The sequence below is a fragment of the Dermacentor variabilis genome, chromosome 2 (assembly GCF_050947875.1).
Source record: "Dermacentor variabilis isolate Ectoservices chromosome 2, ASM5094787v1, whole genome shotgun sequence".
Lineage (NCBI taxonomy): Eukaryota > Metazoa > Arthropoda > Arachnida > Ixodida > Ixodidae > Dermacentor > Dermacentor variabilis.
The window spans coordinates 136,135,267-136,159,602 of record NC_134569.1 but is presented as its reverse complement, the minus strand read 5'-3'; the positions used below and the strand labels follow the sequence as shown (position 1 = coordinate 136,159,602).

General features: G+C 48.6%; 1 protein-coding gene across 3 annotated transcripts; it reads right to left on the bottom strand.

The window, feature by feature from the left end:
• Positions 1-488: 488 nt before the first annotated feature.
• LOC142572744 (uncharacterized) lies at positions 489-22,783 on the bottom strand. 3 transcript variants are annotated; one of them, XM_075682063.1, is made up of 6 exons: positions 22,322-22,783; positions 14,504-14,650; positions 10,983-11,094; positions 3,934-4,106; positions 2,634-2,763; positions 489-1,124 (listed from the first exon to the last, which is right to left on the bottom strand). In XM_075682063.1, the coding sequence occupies exons 1-6, from the start codon at positions 22,554-22,556 to the stop codon at positions 896-898; spliced, it is 1,026 nt and encodes a 341-aa protein (XP_075538178.1). In that variant the 5' UTR covers positions 22,557-22,783; the 3' UTR covers positions 489-895. The 3 variants fall into 3 exon arrangements, with proteins under 3 accessions (XP_075538178.1, XP_075538177.1, XP_075538176.1); XM_075682062.1 differs by having other exon boundaries at positions 2,598-2,763; positions 14,504-14,629; positions 22,322-22,782; XM_075682061.1 differs by having other exon boundaries at positions 2,598-2,763; positions 22,322-22,778.
• Positions 22,784-24,336: the final 1,553 nt, after the last annotated feature.

Genomic DNA, 24,336 nt, shown 5'->3' with positions numbered 1-24,336 from the left:
TTAATGAGCCGATTTCTAAACTTTCTGCGGCAGAACGCTCCCCAGAGGACACGTAACAACTTCCAACGTATAACCAAGGTTTGCAATGGGGCCTAGTGAAGGGCCCTTTAAACTAAAAAACACAAACGCCGAGGTGCGAGTGGCACTAAGACAGGTAGGTTAGGGTCGCCTACCATTCTCCCTTTTTTTTCGCTGTTCAGTTGGTGAACGCAGCCAAATACATACACTAGGTTAACGGGAGCACCGAGAACTGATCGTAAACTGCTCTTGCGAGGGCAAGCGTTTGTCTCGGTTGCACCTCCGAAGGCAGAATGGCCCCTCATGGCAGCGCTTGTTCGGCAATTTTGCGAGCTCCAGTTCGCCCGCTACTATAAAGCGTCATGGACCGACTGCAGCCAAACTCGCACGTTGTCACCCTTCTTTTTCATAGGATTTGCGGCCAGGCTTACAGAAAGCCTCACTCCGACACTTGCACCCCACAACGAATGTCCAGACGTTCACTCAAGTTTATTTTACATGTACATGAACTGCAACAGAGCGCATGCGACGCGGGGGGAGCTCGGGGTGAAGGACAAGGAACGGTGGGGCGAATTTCGCGTTGATCGTCCCGATGTTGCAACTTTTTTTTTTCCTTAACTCTCGTCTTGTTCAACTTCGACACTTTTTTCTTCTTTTTTTTGGGGTGGAGGGGGGGAGGGGTGACAGCTTTCAACAAGACGCACGGCTGGCCGTGCTCTTGACCTAACCGTGGGGGAGCAGTCAAGAGAGTCTGGAGAGAACCACGGGGAAACTGGCACGCACAACAGGCGGAGGGGTGACGTGTATCCTTTTTTTTTTTTTCTCGGTGTGTGGGCACGCAAACGTCAACACAGAGGTGATGAGGAGGGAGGCGGCGTCAGTCGGATGCGGCGGCTTCCTTGTGGGCGAGCGCGGCACAGAGGAAGAAGTCTCGGAGCGCGCTGAAGAAGTTCCGCAGCGCCTCCCAGAGGCGCGAGTTCTTGTGCTGCTGCTCGGGCGGCACCTCGGGCATCAGCGTCATGTCGGTCTGCACCGAGACGTCCTTCAACTGCCGGGCCACCTGGGCGCAGAACTCCGCACTGGCGGCCGCCGCCACGCTTGCCGTCCTGCCGAGACAAAGAGAAGCGCGCGAGTAGAAAAGATGTGCGTGAACAGGTGGCGGCTTTTCGCGCTGTTGGCAATGATTACCTCTTGCAAGACACTCCAGCGAATTTTCTCGAACAGCGAAAGTTCCTTTCGTGGTTGCATCAATGCGTCCGTGAATTTAGGCACAGCCCAGGTTGCTTCTAGCGGCGAGGGGCAAGAACATGAGCGCGCTTTTCGCGCGCGCTCGTTTTCCCGCGCGCTGTACATATCTGCTCGCGCATTGTGTAGAGCTGAGTGTCTTACGAAGGCTGCGTTTTCCGTTAATATAAGAATCGACAAACACTCGCGCCACTGAATCAAGGGCACTTGCATCTCTGGCACAGCTACACACTCTGTGCAGGGCCATCGCAAGGCAGTGGCCTGCAAACGCCACATTTCATCTAAGAATCAAGGACACTTCCGCCTCTCAATTGAGGGCACTTGCGTTTCTGGCACGGCTGCGCATTCTGAGAAGTGCAGTGGGTTACAAACACTGCAGTTAATTTACGAATTCATGAGAAGTTCCACCTTCGAAACAAGGGCACGTGCGCCTCTGAAGAGCACTTGTGTGTTTGAATCAATATGCAAAGAATAAGTAACAGCTATCACACCTTCAGGCAAGTGATTCTGAAGTACAAGTCTTTGTCAAGCTGCATACAATTTTCGTCGCAATTAGTTCGTAATTGCAGCCATGTAAGGGACATGTGCTGTGCGATAAAGCTGCATTTGTGGCTCTTCAACGAGTCACAATAAGAAAGAGGCACTTCTTCAGCTGTGATGTCTCAAGGTGTTGTCAAGTGCCAGTGCCTCATAATTTGGATGTAGGTATGGGTGAGCTGACACAACCTGACGTCAGTACATACACTTCAACATGGCTTAGTCCGCCATTACGCGCACTAAAGTAATGTGAAAGCTAGAGCTTCTGATGTATATTTAGTTTCTTCGCCACTGCGTTGGTTGGGCGCTGTATCGCACACATAACATCTCCTTCGTTTTCTGTGACTGTTCTGTAGAGGAAAATCGGCGTTGGCTTCGAGCTATAGTTTCATCTCAAGGCCTCCAAGTTTATATACCTTTCGGATCTATAGCATGAATATTTGCTTCACATCAGGCCAGTCATCACATCACGCCAACGGATGAGATGTGCTGCTTACTACTGAGTGGCAGGCCTTCAGCTGCAAGAAAACTAACAGCAGCGATACGGTGCAGCACGTCGAACTTCTCGCCAGACACCTCTTAAACACCTATTCTCGCCAGTGAGCCTCTTAAAGCAGAATTCTTTTGCAGTACTTTCCGCGCCAAAGTGACTTATGTTATTGTTTTGCGTTAGCGCTGTGTTACGTTTACATGCTGCGCGATGTTCACGTTGTTGTTTCCCTGTTGCCACTAGTCGAAATGTCCAAACGCAAGTTGTGTCTCCATGTATACGGAGACGTCGTGACGGAAGGCGATACCTGAGGTCAGACAACGTGGTGTTCTTGCTGACTGACCGCTGATGACTGCAGTCGTCCCCGCCCGCCGCTTTGTGGAGCTTGATCTCCTGCATCTGGCCGCACTCCAGCACGGCGGGCCCGGCCGGTGGTGGTAGCTGCTGAGTGTTCAGCGATGCCAGGTCTTCTGCTGCTCGGGAGACAGTAGAGGTGGCCATGAGCGCGGCCGGGTTTCATGAAAAAATTGCGGTCACGTCGGTGCTATGGATGCGAAGCACAGTAGATGAATGCTCGTTGTTTCACTCCAGTAGAAGCAGCTATGCCGCTTGTGAGAAGCTATCAGTAGCGCGTGTTGTGGCAGGCCATCGGCGGCATACTGGTTGCTACAAGTTTGCTTTGCTCGTCTGTAACGATAACGCCGAGGACAAGCCGGCTAACGCGGAATCGGTGCAGTTTTTGCGCTGCCGCGTCCTTTTTATCACTTCCCGTGGCTTGTATCGCTGGAAGCGCCACCGATGTGGCATCTGAAGTATTTTATCTGGACGTCGATCAGCGATACCCGTGGCACGCGTCTCACTGCTAGCATATATCATTCCCTTTCCAGGCACTAAGCCTCGGCGTGACACAGCTAACGATTTGCGAAAATTACGTGCACGCGAATAACTGCAGCGCTCTTTACGCATCACTGCGACACCACTATGAAGTAGCACCCCGTTTCAATACACGCTTGCACTCGCGCTGCTTCTGCTGCTCAGTTATAAACTCAAACCTCCGTTATTCGCGCTGCATGAATTCCCGCCTCATAAAACCGACCTGGACAGCTTCAGGTGGTTTAACAACGAGTAAAAGCTCGAGTACCAGATTTATTTCTTCAACGCTTACACCTGATGTCCCTAACCTGATCATGTTTTATTTTTCTTCTGTATCTGGTCGATTCAATTTTAGTACGTTCATGATCGTATTACAAGCTATCGGCATTGATTGATTGATTGATTGATTGATTGATTGATTGATTGATTGATTGATTGATTGATTGATTGATTGATTGATTGATTGATTGATTGATTGATTGATTCCTCAAAACCTAAAAGGTGAGCTGGCCAATACTAAGGCAGCAGTGCAAGAAGGTCAAAGCACGAAAGAAGGTAAAAAACGCCACGAGCGCTCGTGAATGTTGCCTTAGCATGTCGAACCAACTAGATCATCAACTCGCGCGTAAGTTCACAAGTTAATTAGCAATTCTTTGGTTCCGCCACCCAGTGAATGTGCAAGCGAGCTACCGCGACAAACCGTTAAGATTGAGCGTCAGATGGTGACGAGTGCTTTCTTCTGCGCGCTTTTGCGCGCGCTGTCCACTCACCAGAAACGCTGAGGTTCGCCGTGGACATTGACGACGACGGGACGGGGCTCTCGGCCTCGATGACCGCGAACGACTCTTCCACCTCTTGCCGAAGTACGGCCACGTTGACGCGCGTGGTTGTCTCGCTGTGCTGCATGTGCATGCTCAGGCTGCCCGTGTCCTCCTGCAGGCTCCTGCAGCGAAGCCAGCATGTCGCGCACAAGAGGAGACCAGGCGGTCACATCGCTCGGCTGCACGAGTGCGCTCGCAAAACTGAGGCCGGCCCTTCGACTGCTGCCGCCAACGCGAAAACGTGGACCTATCGCTGTCGTCACCGGGCGTTTCCAAGAGAGACAGGAATCTTTTTAAATTTCGATCTCCATACAAGAACACGTGGCTAACAAACAACGCAAATCCAAAGCACTATATTAAACACATTCGCATTCATATTTGTCAAGAACCCAGAGGCACCGCGTCGTCGTCTTCGCGGCGACCGGTCTGTTCAGCATCTGTTGATTGTGTCGTAGCAATGTTAAACAATGTCACCGGAGGTCAACTGGTGTTTGTGACACATTTAAAACAGTTTCGCTGCAAGAAGCCCCTTTCTTTTTTGTGTTGTTATTGGCTTGAAATGAGTATTATTTGTCATGTTCTGACTATCCTTACGTCGACTGGCACCATGCTCTGTGAGGCGGTCTTCATTTTTAGCGAGAGAAAGATCACCGCGATTGTCCCTGTGTTTATATCACCAAAAGTATATGTCGCCGCGCGAACACTCTTGAATACGCGATAACGGGCGATTCGAGCGTGAATAACGAAAGCAAGTGGAAGCTGTTTAAGCAGCTTATAGGCCTATTGACAAATACAAGCGGGTTCAAATACGCATATCATGCCTCTGTCGATGGCGGCCTATGTTATCACACTTGGCTTACAAGGACCCATATGTCCAACACTGATTTCGGCGAAAAGATTACAACTTTGAGAACTACAATGCAAGGCTATGCGGTGAGATAAGCCCACCCGTGAACAGTTCGCAAAGCCACGCTTGAAGATATTCCGTCCATGAAGCAATCCCCGACAAGTCTTCCCCATGTTTCTGTGATCGGCGCTTCTTTGGGGCAGAGAGCGGAATGACATATAGTAGCCTATTCAAATTAAACTGAACACTTGCCTTTAGTTATAAAGCCAGCCGCGTAAGTTCCCTAAAGGGACACTAAAGAGAAAAAAAAATTTCTGTATCACTAAATTACGCTTCTACAATACCAAAAAACGCCACTTTTACCGCGAGTAGAGGCTTGGTTAGCTAGAAAAAACGAAAAACACAAAATACTGTTGGCGACGTCACCTTGAAGCTCCCGCACCAGTTCGCCACTGTGACGTCATGGATTCTGACGTCGTGGATTCTGACGGCGTCTGGTAGAACCTAGGTAATTTTTTATGGGAAAATATTTACTACATTGTGTTGTAAAGGAGCCAAAGACTAATTATGACAAGTTCATGAAACCTTTACTGAGCCAACGCCGGTCTAAACACGAAAAAAATACTTTTAAATCTATGACGCACACTGACGCAACGTTGGGGTTTCGGCGCGAATTTGTCCTTCATTTTTTTCAACTAATAATCAACCTATTATCGCGAAACTGACGACAACAGAGCTTTAAAAAAATGTGTGGTTCGTCTAAACTAACTTAGTGCTTCTCAATATCCCTTCAACCATGTATCGAGAAAACTTGGCTGACATGACGCGTTAGGAAACTTATGCGTAGAAAATCGTCTATGAGGGTGTCATACTTGAGAGGCAAATGATGACAGTACACTGACTGGGTGTTCCCTTCAGCAGCAGACTATACAGTACGTGAACACTTTGGTGCACGCAACATCAGAGGCCATAATGGGTGGCCATTTAAACGTGATGCTTCCGCTAGCTTCAAGACTTTAGATCACCGCTCACTTAAAGAAAATTAACTTCTGGGGCTTTACGTGCCAAAAGCACGATATTATTATGAGGCACGCCGTAGTGGGGGATTCCGGATTAATTCTTACCAGCTTGGGTTGTTTAACGTGCGCCAAATGCATGTTACACAGATGTTTTTGTATTTCACCCCCATCGGAATTCGGCCGCCGCGGCCGGGATTTGATCCCGCGACCTCGTACTTAGCAGTGCAACTTCAAAGCCATTAAGCTGCCGCGGGGGGTCACCGCTCATTTCATGGCTATCATTCAATTCCGCAATCTGCTCAAAGGCCCAATGACAACGTTGCACGGCGCGTTGATATTTCAGTAGAGATATCAGATACCTCAAGTTACATGGACGCACGTTAGCGAGCGTCAAATCCAAATTAATAGGAAGCCAACGGAGGCTATCTGTGGTTTTGGCACTCAAATTTAACCTCCTCAATTTATAACAAAATGTGTAGAGGTCGAGAACACTATGTGTCACATCTGACCAGTGACATATTTTTTTCAGGTTGCTCTTGCGTGGATAGAAGATGTATAAAGCTTGGTTTAAAAACTATCCCGCTGAATATAGTGTGACTTAGGCCGAAAGCAAAAAAAAAAAGAAACGATGCTGACACGAGGCGCCAATTTTGTCGGGCTCAAGTGTTTTTCAAATTGCGGGTGATGACCTCCAAATGCGTAACGAGACTCTTTCTGGGGGTCATAAAGGGTTTAACTATCACTATCATGAATGGCGTCAATGCCTCTTGCCAACCTTTCACGTCATACTTTTGCCCCTTCGCGCTCCGTTTATACGTGCGAGACGACGGAAGATTATCCTGGGAAGTACCCAAAGAAACGCTATCGCATATAAAGTCCGGGCCTCAAGGGCTGAAGCAAGGCGATGACCATGGAGGAAAGCAACCTGGCCGCAGGAGTAGCCGCTTGCTTTTCTTTTTCCTATCTGCATTTTAGGCTTCTAGTTCTCGCTCCGGTACCTGGAAGGCACATCTCATAGCGTGAAGCACACTTGCAGTTCTCGATTGCAACAGACATTCGCGGCGGAGCACCCGCAGCTGCCGTGCTCTCGAGCTTGAGTTTAAGAAGCCCAGGCAGGGACGGCGCGCAAAGTCCACCTGGCCAATGAAGCGGAGTCACGATTGCTACAAAAAATCACCCCGGAACGTCGAAACCATCAGATTATAACTTCTTGATAGCGCAGCATACGGAAGAAGCGAAGAAATCAACACGGCTGCACAGGAATCACGCTAGTGCCGCGTGTTTTGTTGCCGTTTCCACGAGGTCTGCCTTAAAATTTTACGACTATGCTTCAATATTTTCACGTGATGCTCACTTCTAGTCTTTCCAGCAAGGCGACAAGTCGCCACCTTAGTCGAAAGAACCCTGATTGTGCACTAAGCTGTCTGAATGTCTTCTCCCTGAACATCCGGGCACCCCACATACAACGAGTTTTCTCAGCTTTGGCTTCTCGTATATCGTGGACAATGGCGTGCAGTTACTACAGTGTGTCACCTGCAAGAATACACTTGCTAACGAAAGCGTGAAGCCCTTCAAGCTGAAGGAGTACCTCATCAAGCCTCATCTGTAACCGGCCAGCAACGATTTCGCCTACTTCAATATAAAAAAACACGAGCCCAACGGTCGAGATTGGATCATGGAACAGCAGTTCTTTATCACAGCAATATCGTCGAGGCCTCGTGCAAAATCTCCCTTCTGCTCGTCTTGTCGATAAGAAACGTGTCAACAAGATGTGTCAGATCGGACAGCAGAGTTAAGCAGAGCGTCAGTGACATGTCCTAGGATATCAGACTTCACGTGACGGAGAAAATCTAACAATCTCACGGTTCTTTGCCATCCAATTTGATGAGATAACAGACGTCACACAGCTTCCACAACTTTTGGTTTATGCTCGGTTTGTCTCAGAAAATAAGGTGAAGGAGAAGTTCTTCTGCAAGCCACTGAAATTAGCTACGAAGACTAAAACGGCATTAACATACTGCCCAACTTCTTCAGGAGGAAAAGCTCTCGTGGGGAAGTTGGTTGCTGTTTTCATGTATGCAGCTCCCAACATGCTGGGCTCCAAGTCTGCATTTGTGACTCTGGTGAAGAAGAAGAACCGGGCTGTAAATACAACACACCACCTGATCGACCGTGAGGCTTTTGCGCCGAAGACGCTTCCTGCTGCTCGCGAAATCCCCTTAGAAACTGCGATCCGCATCGTCAACCACATCAAATAAGGGACCGTCATTATACCTGGCTGTTTCTTCATTTGTGCCAGGAGATTAATTACCCGCCGTGGTGGCATGGTGGCTTCGGCGTTGCGCCGCTAAGCCCGAGGGCGTGGGATCATCCTGGCGACGGCGACCGCATTTCGATGGGGCCGAAATGCAGAAACGTTCATCTACCGTGCATTGGCTGCGCGTCAAAGAACCTGAGATGGTCAAAATTATTCCGTTGTCTCTCACTACGGCGTGCGTTATAACCATATCGTGGTTTCGGCACGCGATACCCTAAAAGATTTTTGGTAGTACATGAATTCTGCCCACCCGGGTCTCCTCTTGTACACATCTGATCGCTGGTTGTTAAAGGTCAATGTTCTTGCGTGTTTATCTTGAGCTATTCGATGAATTGCAGGTATTTATGGAAACTCAAGAGAACAAGACAGAGTTGTTGTTAAATGACATTTGAGATTAGTTTAAGAGTTATCTTGCCTATTCGGTAGACGTGCCTGAAGCTTTGAATGAATTGAACCGCTAACTGCAAGGCCCACAGGCCCACTTTAAAAGGAACACAGATGCCATCAACGCTTTCCTGGACCAGCTAGCTCTTTTGGAAAGAAAAGCTGAAAGGGGAAATGTTGCTCCATTCCAGCGTCTGAATGAAGTCTTCGGTGAGAAACCACTTGCAAAGGAGCTACAACAAAATATCAAGAAACATCTCTCAAGCTTACAATAAGAGTTCAAGCTATTTTCATGATATTGATGTAGATGAGAATGTACAACTGAAAATTCCCTGCATTCCTTCCTAATGCACTGTGGATGATCTTCCTGACGACATACAAGAGGAATTCTTGGAACTTAACAACACTGCAGCCAAAGAGGAGTTCCAGGAACAACTACAGTTCAACAACTTTAAATTCTAGGCCAAAATGCTTTCCGCTTTCGCAAGACCAGGAAAATTGCCCTGAAAGTTTTTATTCCTTTCTTATCCATTTAACACTGTGAAACTGGTTTCTCGACTCTCCTGGTAATCAAATTAAAGGCCAGAAACAGGTTGTAGCCTGAAGCACATATGCGATGTGCCTTTAGCCACACAGACCAGCATATGATTCGTTGTATCAAGAAAGCCAATACATCTTTCTCAATAAAATACACGATTAATTCAATCCTTGTGAAAAATACAATAACAAGCATTTCTGGTAGTTGTCTTTTCTGTAATTAATGTCTTTTAAATAAATTCAAATGTAAATGTATGCGCGTTATATTAAAAAAGAGTGCATTTTCAGAAGGCTTATAAAGATGGGGTGTCATGGTCATGGTAGGTTTAGTACTAATACAAGCGGTCTCGTACTGGAACAGCTTAAAAACACTGTTTTAGACTTTACTGGTTTCTTTAATAAAAACAAATGTGGGGACCCTACGAAATACGAAATGCACTGATGTCCCAGTAACTTTTGGAAGGTAATGAATAAAAAGGGTGTTTTGTTAAAGAAGTGGCACACCAATGCTTTTCGAAGTTTGAGTTCGCTTATCTCAAAACTGGTGCCGGTTTCAAAATCAGTTCCAAGTGGATGTGCCTTGTGAAATCACTGGCTTCAATCCGTGCATTGTCATATGGGCGCTAATGGTAATTAGTGTAAATGTGAATTTACGACATTTTCTTAATTATACAATTATGTTAATTGATTTCCTGCGTACGCAATACATACCTCTTCTGGTATTACAGCTCAATAAGCATACTTGTGCTAAATATCACAAGCGATTTTTAAAAATTACGTTAATCTGAAATTAAAACACCCGGTAGAGCCCGAGTAGACGTGAAAATCTTACGGAAACTTCGAAGCGGCGTCCCCCACCTGCATATATTTTTCCCCCGACTCACCAACCCACTTGTCACATGGTGGCTGTTTTGTTCTTGCAGAAGCGCAATCTACTAGCACAGCTCAACTGAATATCCCTGCGTATAGTGTACCCTCAACGAGCACCCGAAGCTCAGTGCGAACATTTTTGCGTTCCACTCCCGTCGGAATGCAAGTTCCACCTCGGACCTCGGACAACCCAGAACCTCGTGCTCAGCAGATAAACTTCCAAGTTACGGAGCGATCACCGGCGAGTGAAACGCTCTCGAGACTGCACACTCGAACCATAGACAAGTGCTGACACCATAATCATAAAGCAAACTGGCGCAATCATATTTTTGAAGTTGTAGAAACTGTATACTGACAACCGTCGCACATAAAAGGATGGCATTTAAGGAATATGAAGGTTGGGAAACAGTTTGAGCACTGAAGTTTTGATCCGAAAATGTCTGGCTCGACGTCATTGACATTTTCGTGACGTCGTGACAGAGAGCTAAATTTACTGACGTCGTTTAAAAAAATTAAATTATGGGGTTTTACGTGCCAAAACCACTTTCTGATTATGAGGCACGCCGTAGTGGAGGACTCCGGAAATTTTGACCACCTGGGATTCTTCAACGTGCACTTAAATCTAAATACACGGGTGTTTTCGCATTTCGCCCCCATCGAAATGCGGCCGCCGTGGTAGGGATTCGATCCCGCGACCTAGTGCTCAGCAGCCCAACACCACAGCCACTGAGCAACCACGGCAGGGCGTCGTTCAACAATAAGGCTAGGTATAACTACGTTGCCCGTCAAGATAAAATGAACAAAAGTACTGCGAGCATTTCTTCTGGCTTCGCTCATCGGTCGCGACAGCAGAAATAGGAGCCAAATTTTCGTGACGTCATGACACATCCGTCCACAGGGTACCGAAACCTCTTAGTGAGAGAAAATGTTAGAGAAAAATATTTGGAGCCTTCCGAAGCTCGTCAGTGTTTTGTTCTATGGTTTAAAGTGTTTGTACGTTCATTTAACGAAATAAACTGCTCACTTGGAGTCCGAATAGGCTCTCGTTCTGACACCGGCCACCATGCTGATGCCGTGCGGGTGTCTTGTAGGAACTGGTGACACGTCGTGGTACCTCATAACGTCCTTGGAGGTTTCTGCCAAAAAAGAAAAAGCAAGCAAGTACGAGAATGCAGTCATGGTAGCCACTCTGGTAGCTTGTATACGTGTAAACACTTTTATAGGACGCGTTGCAGTGGATAAACGGACACTTTTGGAGAGCTCAAAAAGTGCTTTCGCCTATCACCCAACAGGTTCAAAGTCACCAGCGATTCCGGCTGGAGCTTTTTTTTTTCTCCGGGAACTTAATAATGTTATTCTGGTTTATTGGCTACAAACCAAGAAAGATTACACGTTCCATACACCCTCTGCCCTTCCCGTGTAAAAAAAAAAACGTAGATGGACACTTCGCGTTGATATGTTGCCTGCTGCGATTTCAAAATATGGCTGACTGCGCTACAGCCCGCTAAACCAATGCAGGGCAAAAATAGGTCAACTATATATTGGAACATACAAACAAGACACGAAAGTAAGACATGGACATATGAAAAAAATATCAAATAAACGTAGACAAACTCTCTTTTAGAAACTCAGGTTCTTAGGTAGAATGTCCGCGCACTTCTCGTAAATAAATGCGAAGTGTAGTTTTACCGTATGAGTTCAGGAATTACTGGCAGAGCGTGTAACGTCTCTCTAGCTTTTGTGTACCATATTTCGTCCCCAATCTGACAGCTTGATAATAGGTATGCCGAAAGTTGTGGGCATTGTGCACAACTATGTACTTTATTAAAATTCATATTCTGTCTCTATTATAAGAGATTTTTTACGGTTGGCTATCATCCTTTTATATGCCTGATTGGAACTTTTAGTTCAAAGTGAGCTTTCAACAGCACGGAGCGCTCGTTTCTGCTGGCCATGAATGAGCGAGTGGTTAGAGGCACGTGTGGTTAGAGCTATCTCGCAAGAGCAGTCTTGGCGCACTTATCTATTATTGCGATAGCAATAATACGGACACTCCAGGCGCATTTTTGCCGTCGCCGTGATGTTCCTTGTAAAGTCCAAGGGCGATAACACCGTCGCCGCGCGTCGTGTGCTGCATGTGCGAGTGAAAGCGCGCGAGGGAAGCCGATGATCGCTGCTCAATCTAGCGCGCGCGAAGGAGAAAGCGGAGAGCAAACGCGCAGTCTGCCGTCGCGCGAAAGGCCGTGGGGGAATGGGAAGGAGGGAGGGGAGGCGTGGTCGTGCTGCCGCAGCAACTGCGCATTTTGCGACCGGGCGCAAGGGGAACTGACGATCGCGGCTCAAACTCGCGCGCCATGTGTGGAGGAAAGCGGGGAGGCAGCCTGGGAGGATGAGGGCGGGGAGGGGGGCTTCGACTCCGCAAACAAGTGCGTACTTTGCACGGTCGCGTGCGCCGTATCTTGAAAGGGATCTGCAGACGGCTCATACATTTGTGCGCGCTGTGTTCTAGCCGCTCTTGCGTTGAAGCGGTAGTCACTTCGCTTGAAACGAAGGTCCCCTCGCTCGCTGCTGCTGCCGCGCTTGCTGACGACAGCGCTTTAATAAAGAGTGTCCGCGCTCATCGAGTGTGATGTGTCACGTTTGCTTGTGCGCGCTGACACCATGCTTGGTAATTCAGTTAGCAAGCGAATGTTTCCAAGTTTATACGGCCGGTAACACTAATATCCTTACTTCGTATAGCTGTCAACTCATTTGCTATCGCAATCGGTGCTTCGCCTTTCGAGCGAAAATGCGACTTCTTTCTGTTCGCCCATTGCGAATAGTCATTGTACTGACGTTTGCTCACGCAGTGCACATCCTTTGCTGTAAGCTAAGCCTGGCTTTTAGTTCCTCATTATGCTTATTCGTGCCGTGTATATTTGGATGGTGTGGTCAGCAGGCCTTCCTCTTTTCTGTCAACCAATCTCCTCTCTCTTCGCCCTTTCTATAGCCTTCAACTATTCTAAAGCTTCAGAAACATTTTCCTATGAGGCAGGAGTGGCGTGGCAGGAAAGTAACGCTCTGTCTACCGTGTATGATTGGTTGATTATGCCTAATGTCTCATAGACACGTATAGAGGCTATAAGAGACGAATGCTTCACATTTCAACACAGCTTGCTTCGGAGTGTCTTGACAGGTAAATAACTGTGTATGGCCACTTGTTGTTTGTACCACGAAAAGAGCAGTCAGAGTCCGGTGGAGGATACGCGGTGATATGGCAAGTTTTCGCTTTGGAGCCATGTGACTGATGCAGCTCCTTTCGTTTAGCATGGATACATAGCGTGAACGGCACGTACTCAGAATATTAGCTGGGCATTGCGTTCTTTTTTTAGATATATTGCCTTTAAGGTAATCGTAACCCTACTTGACAAAACATCCCAGATCATTCTCATACCTCAATTAAAGAGAAATAAACATTTTAAGTGCGCACTAAAAGTTGCACCATTTCATTGTTCAGATTTTTTATTTATTTTCTTAAATTTGACAGCCGGTGATTTACCCTCATGTGTGGTTTGCGGATGTCGAGTTGTGTTGGATTGTGCAATATTATCACCATGTATATAGAAACTTTTAATGCGTTGTGTTGAGTTTAAGAGATGCGACTGTTCTGATTATATCCGATTTACAATTTGTGCAAGAAAGTCGTGTTACATCTTGATATTCTGCTACTTTTGTTGCAATGGTCTTTGGCAGGCAATTTGATTGCCTTTAGCCGTGCCACCCAAGACTTCATATTGGGAAGTCTCGAAGTACAAATAAACAAAAAGTGCAGGAAACAGCGTAATGCAACACACTCAGAACCAATTTGTCTTGAATGAGTTAGCTCCACCAGAGGGCCTGACTGCACCCAAAAGAGTACCACAACGAAGGGAAAATGCTCCGGGAGCAGCTTCAATACCGAGTTGCTGTTTTCTGGGGCTCGCGAAACACGGTTTGTCTGCACAGTTCGGTAACCACCACAGCTCGCAACCCTCGCTATTCCGTGCAGTAAGTTAGCTCTGCCTCTGGTGCAAACAAAATTTCGATGATTCTTATGCCTTTGGCAATGTGGTTCACTTTAAATGTTGATAAAACAAAATTTGACATCTTGCGATAAAAACAAGACATTTACTCTATTTTGGAACGCGTGACGTCTGTTTCTTTGCTCCTACGCGAATAAGAAACTATACCATTGAGACCTGACTAAATGTACGCCATGGCGCATGGTACAAGCTGCGACCTCACGGCAGATGAAACCGCCAGTCCAACGCCAAATTGCGAGAGGCGATTAAAGAATATCAAGTGACGTGAACAATGTTGCAATACGCAACCGCAAGCGCTTCTAAACTTATGCAGCAAAATTAACGAGCGATAAAAAAACGCGACCGCACTAAGATTAACTCACACTGGAAGAACAATGGACACTAACTAATTTTAAACTTTCGTGGAAGTTGCACAATAATGCATTGCCTCTCATTTCCTGCTTCGAGGTGTAAGAACAACAAGTACAGGGAGAGTTTAGCTTACCTGAACTGGTTTTCATCCCATCTCCCAGTCTGCCTGCGAGATCGTGGTGGTTCTGCTCGCCCAGTGTTGGTGCGGATCGTTTCGTGTAGGCGTTGGTACTCCTTGTTGTCTTCCGGAGCTGGTCGGCTGTACAGTAACAAGCAGGGCCTGTAGCGCAGCAAAGCAGACGCGGCTTGTCTCGTTGCTCATATACGTCCTCACCTAATCCTATGGCGCTAGAGCTAGAACTCGTAAGTGTGCGTCGCGAAACTTCCACTCAAGTCTTTCCTGACACCTCATTGAGTTGTTGAAGTGAAGGGTCTCATAAGTGTCCCATAAGTAAAGTGTCCCATAATCTTAATTTTTTTTAACCTTTCCCTTCCACCCGCGGTGGCGCAACCGGCGCGAGCGGTATCAGAAGATGTCTAATCGGAATGCTTCATACAAACTGTGCCCACAACGTCGTCAAACGATTCCAATTGGAAGAGCAATGCTCCAGAGGGTTGACCCCAATTCGACTTGTGCGACCAGTGGAACTACCAATCATTTAAATAGTAAAGGTGTCGTTCTAACTGGTCCCCAATTATAATGTGCACAACCAATCGAAACAACAAACGAATTCCAATTATAAGACCAAATGGAAAATTGTCATGATTCGAAACTGTCAAGTCTAATTGGGCTCTCCCATTGAAGTGCAACACTCCAACTGGCTTCCAGTTCATTCCATTTGGATGTAATTGCCAACAACTAGTGTGACCAGTTGGACGCATTGACTTCTTTTTTTTTTTTGACTGGGTAGAGCTGAGGTACCTCATGACACGCGCAAACATGCACTCCAACTCTAGCTAGAGCGATCGCGAATACACCCACACAGACCAACGTGTGTGCACCACGACAGTACGCAGCATGGCAGTGGGGACACTTTCCTCTCTGAGGCGGCATGTCGCCCAAAGCCGTATCATTCCGCAGCGACATGCTGGCAGCGCCCATTGTTCCCTTTTTTTTTTTTTTCCTTGGCCCGGAAGTCTGCTTCACGAGCCATCAGGGAACTACCGAGAATTTTTACCATAGAGTGTCCCACAATTTCTAGAGGGAACTTTGCCGCTGCGATCATTCAGCCAGCATCGGAATTATGGGTATAGTACATGGATTTTTCTGGTATTCGTGCTTGGTTCTTCTGACGTTCCTTGTGGTTTAATTTATTACGCTTTATCTGGGCCTTAATTGGCCTAAATTTCAAAGCACTTTAGAATTTTTTGTAATGCAGAGAGTAATAAGACTCTGCAAGCACGCATAATCGCTGCTAGCTAATTGCAGTGGTTCCGCTTACCATGCGTCCGTGGCGTAAGGGTTTCAATAACGGGCTTCTGTGCTTTAGAGGTCCTGTGTTTGAATACTGCCGTCGGAAAATTTTAATCTTTTTTTAGTTTATTACGCAGTATTTTCTTAAGAATGACAACTCTGCAATGTCACGAAGCCATTCAAAAGCCACAAGGATGAAGTTTAGACAAATCCAAGTATTACCCATCTTTCTCATGCTGGCTGAGCTGCCCTGCTTGAAGCCCCTTCCTCCCCCCTCCCCGTCCCCCGACAGTAGCACCACAGCTCCCTCTAGTAATTGTATGAAACTGTATGGTTTGTACAGTGCTGGGTGTTGCGGGAGGCAAATCCTGATTTCTTCGATAACGTCGGCAATAGTACTTTTTTTTTTTTAAAGCGCTCAGTGTCCCTCGAGACTGAGCGAGATAACGCGAGGCGACGGATGACGTGGTCACGCGGCTAGCTAATCCCGAACCCACGTTCCTGAACTAGCGATACTCCCGCGCGAATATAGGAAAAGTGTGAATATACGAAACATCACAATATGTGTTGGATGCTTCATTTATCGTATCGGCTAACGCTTTTATACATCAGATGAGTGTTAAAAAGGAGCCCGTAAAACGCGAAGCGCTTACGGCGAGGTTCGTCAGTGAGAGAAGAATACGGATGCTATAAAACACTCTTTGGCAACCACACAAAGTCACGTCGAGTACTTAACTATGAACTAAATGGCACTAAAGGCGTGAACGCTTTCGTCAGTAAAGGTGCCATAAACATACCGCAGGTATATATCTTACACGTATGTATATATACGCAAATGTGAAGCGCATCCTCTGCCTAGAAATGTCGCTATTTTTATTGAAAAGCTTTATATTTGTGCTCGGAACACGGTAAAGCTGAAGTTGCAGACGGCACTGTTTTGAGGTGCGAAAAGCCATACACTACCATGGTGAAACGGCTAAGCACATCAGGACAAAACGCAGTTCGTCTCGTCCATATGTGCCTAGCCATTTACCAAGGTGATTCTGTCTGCGTTTATCTATATTTTAGCAGCTAATTCAATAAAGGCCTATACTCACGGACAACTTTCTGTGGCAATGGATTGGGAGAGCTACGGAGGCAAAGCGCGCACAAGTGGGAGCGGTTCTGAAAATAGTCCCGTGTATACATCTGCTTTAGGCTGGGGAAGAGAAAACAAACGCCTCATTAGCAACAGTTAAATAAGATAGCACACACCGCTGGATGTAGAAGTTTACGCATTTTGCGGCTTTTCCCTTGTGCGTCTGGGAAAACGCGAAACCGTCGCACGTTCTTAGGGTTGGCGTCGGACACCACGGGCGACAGGTCGTTCACCCGACCTTCTACCAGGCTTCGTCGAAATGAGGCTGACTTCTCCTGCGAGGGCCAACGTCAGTCAGCTTGCGCACAAAGGGCCTTCTCCCAGGATTCGTCGAAAAGAGGATTGACTTCTCCTCCCCGTGTTCGGTAATGCAGGAGGAGCGGCCCTCTCTCTGTGCCTGTCACGTCACATCGACGGAAGCAAGATCCCGCCCACACTTGTAGAGAGCCTATTTAAAGGGGCTCCGAAAAGTACTTTGAGATACTTCATGCTTTTCTTATTTTCTTTCAACTACCTTTGAATAAACCGTGCAAGTTTCGCGCTAGCAAATCGTCTCGCCCTTGCTCGGTCGCCATGGTCTACCGGATGCCTGCAGCCCGCCGACAACGCCACGCTACCCATTAAGTAATGTCGGTCGAGCTTCGATAGGCAGGCGTCGCTACTTCTCGGCAGCAGTACGGTACGCTACCCTGGAGTACGCAAGAAACTGGTTGCGAGCGGTGGGATCGCCTCCAAACGCAACAAACTGTCTGGCAGCGATTGGGATACGGAATCCTGGAGTCCCCAACTTGGACGACAACTACGAGATCGTAGCCTCTTCGTCCTGGCAACAACGTTCGGAAGGAAGGTGTCTGGATCATGACTGCATATGGTGAGTGCACGGCTTTTCTTCACTGGGATATCACTTGGCTTTTACGTATTTTTTGGAAAGTACATTGCAGTAATTTTTCTTTAAACCGTTGACGGAAGTTTGAGTACGTCAAGGTTGTATAGAGTGAAGGTTTAGCAGCACTAAGGGCAGCCATGAACTTGAAGGCACTAAAGAAGCCGGAATTGTTGAGCTTGGCCAAAGAGTTGGGCCTCCAAATTGCCGAATCAAAGAGAAAGCCGGAGATCATTGAGGCGATCGAAGCGACCGGGGCAGACGACGAGGAACTGACGGAATGCCTAGAGAGCATTAAAGAGAGAGAGGAAGAGCGTAAGCGCCTAGAGAAAGAGGAAAAAGAAGAGCGTAAGCGCCTTGAGGAAAAAGAAGAGCGTAAGCGCCTAGAGGAAAAAGAAGAGCGTAAGCGCCTTGAGGAAAAAGAAGAGCGTAAGTGCCTAGAGAAAGAGGAAAGAGAAGAACGTAAGCAAAAGCACGAGAAAGCGGTAGCGGCATTGAAAAAACAGATACAATGTTTTCAGCAGTTAAATGAACAAAGACAACGCCTGTCTGAAAATTCTGTAGGCAGTACAGAGCAAGAGAATGAGAATGTATCTAGCAGACTTTCGCCAAAAGCCGACGAGAAAAGTATTGCCTGTGAGATTAGCGGCCCATTCATACGCGAACGGAAAGGGCTAGCTGCTAACGATGCCTTAGTGGCAACAGAGGCCTTTAAAGGCCAGAGTGAGAGCGACGAGGTGCTGTGCCAACAGAGGACTGTAGAGACAGCTAGGCCAGCTGCGAACAAATTGGCACAGTTACCGCGCGTGTGCGTCGCATCTCATGGTAGCGAGGTCGTTAGCGAGGTACAGAATACTGCGGACTTGACAGACGCGAGCACCCATGTCGAGTCAGATCTGCGTGCCGAAGTGAGGTGCCAGCTGGACGATGCAGTTGAGAGTAGTTCTCGGGATGGTGAGCTCCGTAGTTCACGAGAGGACAACTGCATTGTTCAGGCATCGGTGCGGCTCTCCGCCAGTCTAGGTAGCCTAGAGATGGATGATTTAATTAGGAATCAGTCGGACTGTGCACGTGAGGCAGCGCTCGAGACCGACGGGCTGTGTGTCGATGCACAGCGTGAGCTGGGCAATGCAGTAGAGGGCAGTTCGCAAGAGTGCGAGTTGCATAACTCGAGTAAAACCTGCTGCATTGTGCCAGAGTCGGGTGAGCTGTCCGCCAGTCGAGGCAAAGATAGAGTCGATTGAAATGATAATCACTCAGACTGTGCGGGCAAGAGACCGATCCGGGCCGATGAGATGTATAACGGCCAGCACAAGGCGCCAGAAGGCGACATGAAGGAGAATTCAAAGAGAAAGCGCCGCAGAAAGAAGCGCCCTAAAGATCGGAATGCGGTGACTAATGTAGCGCCGCCAAAGACGGCGAGAGACCCAAAAGGGCAGGGCGCGAGGAAAAAGGTGCGGTCGTCACTGACGATGTTGACGCATCCAAAACATTCGAGCCACCGGTCAAAGGGGGACCGCGAAGCATGTTCTGCACGGACGCGGACAAAGGGCACGGGGCTGTTAAACTTGTCGTTACGTAGTTCTGTTCGAAGCTCAGCGTGCAGTACGAAGATGCGCAAGGTGGCAAGACGAAACCAGGTGGGGAGTAGCGACGCGGTCAGTCGAGGTCATGATGAAAGCGGGGCGCCAGGACGCAAATTGGCAGGGGACTCTAACGTCTTGGGGGAGCTGACAGTGAGTCAGCCCTTTTGTTGTTCCTCGGTAGCCAGGGTAGCTTTCGGACCGCGACCACCTCGGGTACGGCTCAAAGTATGAGTCAGACGTAAGCATTTGAAACGGGAGACCAAGGGAGCTTCCGTAGAAATGAAGTGTTTTGTTTTATTTTTTGAGCATCGGATAATTTTCTCGATTTGAGACTAAGGATTTCTTTCAATATGTAAGGTATGAGCTTTGTTTGTGTTTTCGTTTGAAAAGCTCCGAGATTGGAAAGATGCCTTTTAGGTAAAAGTTTAGTCTCGCAAGGTGTTCATTAATGAGTATATAGGCTTTCTTTTTTTGTTTGTGAGTAACCTGAGTGTCAAGGTTATCGATGAGAGGCCTATGGTAACGCGTGTGTGTTCTAGTTAACCTTTTTTTATGCGTTTTTTTTATTTCTAAAGTTAAGCGCGTAAGTTTTCAGTGAGTGCATGATTTGCACCGAGAAGCGTTCTTAGTTCCATTAGCGCGTGTCCTGTGTGGACGGAAGGAAGCAGAATTATGACTGGGTTGCTCGTGTGTGTTGAGGGCAGCCGTATTCTGACTTCTTTAGTGAGCGTGCGTAGAACGAGTTATTAGCACACGCATTTTTTAAGGGTTCTGCGGAGTGCGTAAGTTACGCAAGTTTAGTTGCTCGTTTAAGCTACGTGTCCTGTAGGGACTAAAGGAAGAAACGTGAGTAGGCGTAATGAAAAGTTTGCCTACAACGCAAGTACGCGTTCTGAATAGTGACCACAGGGCTAGCGCGCTTGTGGTTACATACTTGTGAAGATGGCCAGACTGTGCAGTGGCACCAGTACGTGCGATAAGTACGCCACTGCGATAGGTTGGAAACATGCTGTTCGTGTAGTTTGGGCGGTGCAGAAGCTAGCTTCCTATATCGCTGGCTCAAGATTCACCATAGAGACTGATCACTGTCCCCTCACATAGCTGCAGTCCATGTCTACGAAAAACGGTCGTCTTTTGCGCTGGAGCTGGGCTCTTCAACAGTACACCTTCGATATTCGCTACAAGAAGGGTAAGCTTAACGGCAATGCCGACGGTTTAAGTCGTTGCCCCTAGAGTATCGAAAGCCTCATGCTCATCCGGGTTTCCATGGCATTTTTTCTTTCGTTCATACGTTTTTCGAATTCATATGTTTTTCCGAAGTGAAGCCGATTGTTAGCTGATTTTAATAACCACGTCCTAACGCTTTCAAGAAATGGCTGTGTTTAGTGTTGAGGAGGGGAGGACGCGCGTAGGAAATGGGAAAGGTGTAGCGGGTTATCTTTCTTTAAAAAAAAGCCGGGTGTGTCTCGGGGGAGGGTGGCCTTGTGCTCGCTGCTTTGTGGTTGTGGGTCCGGCACTGTTCTGGGGTGATTGCTTGCCCACGCAGGAGACGAAAAGTTGCGAGACCTGCTTGCAAGACCAATTTCACCGGACCGGACCAGGGAGAAAAGTCACAAGAGCGCCACGAGGACGGATGACCACTCCCAGGAATCTACCTGCTACGAACGAAGGGTTCGTGACCTCTACGGGGAATTCTGATACCGAAACGCCGATCCCTTGTACAGCGGCTGCTGGCCCCTACACGTCGGTATCTTCCACCCCCTCCGGAGATGCTGTTAGGGTTGGCGTCAGACACCACGGGCGACAGGTCGTTCACCCGACCTTCTACCAGGTTTCGTCGAAATGAGGCTGACTTCTCCTGCGGGGGCCAACGTCAGTCAGCTTGCGCACAAAAGGCCTTGTCATAGGATTCGTCGAAAGGAGGGCTGACTTCTCCGGCGAGGGCTAACCTCAGTCAGCTTACGCACAAAAGGCCTTCTCCCAGGATTCGTCGAAAAGAGGGCTGACTTCTCCTGCGAGGGCCAACGTCAGTCAGCTTGCGCACAAAGAGCCTTCTACCAGGATTCGTCGAAAAGAGGGCTGACTTCTCCTGCGAGGGTCAACGTCAGTCAGCTTGCGCACAAAGGGCCTTCTACCAGCATTCGTCGAAACGAGGGTTGACTTCTCCTACCCGTGCTCGGTAATGCAGGAGGAGGGGCCCTCTCTCTGTGCCTGTCACGTGACATCGATGGAAGCAAGATCCCGCCCACACTTGTAGAGAGCCTATTTAAAGGGGCTCCGAAATGTACTTTGAGATACTTCATGCTTTTCTTATTTTCTTTCAACTACCTTTGAATAAACCGTGCAAGTTTCGCACTAGCAAATCGTCTCGCCCTTGCTCGGTCGCCATGGTCTACCGGATGCCTGCAGCCCGCCGGCAACGCCACGCTACCCATTAAGTAATGTCGGTCGAGCTTCGATAGGCAGGCGTCGCTACTTCTCGGCAGCAGTACGGTACATTACCCTGGAGTACGCAAGAAACTGGTTGCGAGCGGTGGGATCGCCTCCAAACGCAACAACGTGAAGCTGCGTCGATTCAGCGCCTGTTCCGAGCAGCCAAAAGCATGATGTCAAATACTTGGCGCTGTATAACGCTGTTCCCAAGGAAGCTGTACATACAACAACATAAAACGCTGGCGCGTTTCTTTATCATAAAATGCTCCACGCGATACTCCACTAAAGCGATTACCACACGGAACTCACAGCAATCACGATGACGGCGCGGTTATCAAGCGGCGCGAAGCGAACGCGCGCGCCAACGCCAAAGATGTGCCGGAAATGCGTTATACTTGTGCCTGTCGCGTCATAGGTATTGGACGCGGACCGCGGGCGAGCGCTCACGTCGCGTGGATCCCGCCGCGAACGGTCAGAAGCGAAAGGGGCGCACTCACCGCGGTTGATCTGCCGGAGTTTCTCGTTGGCGATCTCGACATCCTTGTGGCGCGAGCAGTTCTTGTCGCTGCTCTTGAAGGACTTGACCACCGCCCGGCCGAAGCGGCCGATGGCGCTCTTCTTGCGGCGCTTCTTGTCCGAGCGGTCGTCGCGCTGCTGCGACGTCGATGCGGCGGATGATGTGGCGGCTCCGGCGTCTGCGCTGTTGCTGCCGTCCGTGTAGAGGATGGGCATGACGGCGGAGGCGGCAGTTCGTCGTTTTTCGGGGCGCACTGGTCGCGAACGGCAGGTCTCGTGCCGTCGCGCGCGCACGAACGCGCGCCCGTGCTCTCACGGCGCCGCCACCTCCGAGGGCACGGACGCCTCTTCATCGCCCTCTTCTTCGGCTGGCATGCTCTGGATTGGCTGCTCCGGCACCGTACAGGGTACAGCGCGGTACGGACCGAATCACTCTACAACCAACGGCAGGGTCCGTTGCCTACATAACTCCGCGCGTGGATGCGTCTATAGCGCTTACGGGTCGTTGGGTATAAACAAAGATGTGAGCAAACATCATCGCCAGAACACGGCTTGGAACAGTGGCGGGCCCTCCTGCCGTCACTCCGGAGCCCGGCGGTGTACCACCGGTGCGTGGGAGACCGACTGCGTGGCGCCTCTGAGGAAGACGGGGTGCTCGATCGGATCGACGGGCTGCGTTCGAGCCCGCTCAAGAATGCTGCGATAGCTGCGTCATGCCTGCCTTGACCACCATCCTTTCTCTGCCGCAGCGCATATGGACGCATATGAGTAGAATAATGCGAGTTACCAACAGAGGGACCGGGCGCTGCGCCGCCGTCACCATGGACTTTTAAGTGTAGGATCAGCACGGTGGGTATACCAAAGCGCCCGCCGATGTTACGGCATCGCCGTGAGATATATATTAAGGGGCGGGCATTGCCACTGCAAGTTTTCTGACCACAGAGGTGCTTTATTGCAAGTCGCCGCCGGTGGTCTCGGGTAGATGTTTGACGAACACTTATACAAGCAACGCTAGCACGTTGAATTCTTTCACTTTATCTGCTGTCGCGGCCACTTTGAAGGACGCATAGTTCACAAGCGATCGATTTCTTACATGCTCTCCTTCTCCAGTAGACACCCCTTGATGATGATTGGCACCTAAAAAGTAGCGCGTCCATTGTACTTCTCGCCCAAAGGCTGCGTACACGACCCTGCATACCATTACAACACACGTTTTACGAACGCAAACATATATACGTGCGCATACTGGACGGTATCGATTTCAGCGCCTGTGGCAGCGAAGAAGTTACTGTAAGCACCTTGCATTCAGCAGCACTTCCCTCGTGCTCACCTGACCGTGAGCCTCGAAGATGAAAAAAAAAAAACAACAAATTCTTGATACATGGGCTCGCCTATCGACAGCATGGAAAGCCGCGAGACCGATATACTATACAGACCGAAAGATTAAGCGACCGCTAGCAGTGTTACAGCGGTGAGCACCGTGTTCTGCCCAGGCCGCTTACACATGAATATTACCTCGTTTCCCTTGTCGTAATAGAGCCAAGAGCGCTCATGGAACCTCGGCCGGGTCGTCGACATTGGCGGGATGTTCCAAACGCTATACCATCGTACCATCGTACTCCTGTGCTAAAGTGGTCTGAATTTGAGACTCTGAATCGACTTCTACGTATACATGTATGCCTTCGAACCCCCGTTTTGAGCTATAGCCGTGAGTGAACCACCGTGTGTGAGAAAGCTGCAGTCTTTCTCCCACAGAAAGAGGTCGAATATTTGGATAATTAATTTGGTATCCGACTAGTACTTTCCTTTTCTCTTTTTTTTCTATTCCTACGTCCCTAATTTCCCGCCACGCTGGCTGACCTTCAGTCATCGCGCCACTCGGGCGCGTCACAGTCCACCCCCTGGCTTGCACCCAAGTTCCTACCATGCATATATGTTGCGTCGCAAAAATAACTATTAAGACGCAAGTCAGGCGAACGGAGGCGGTGACTGAAGA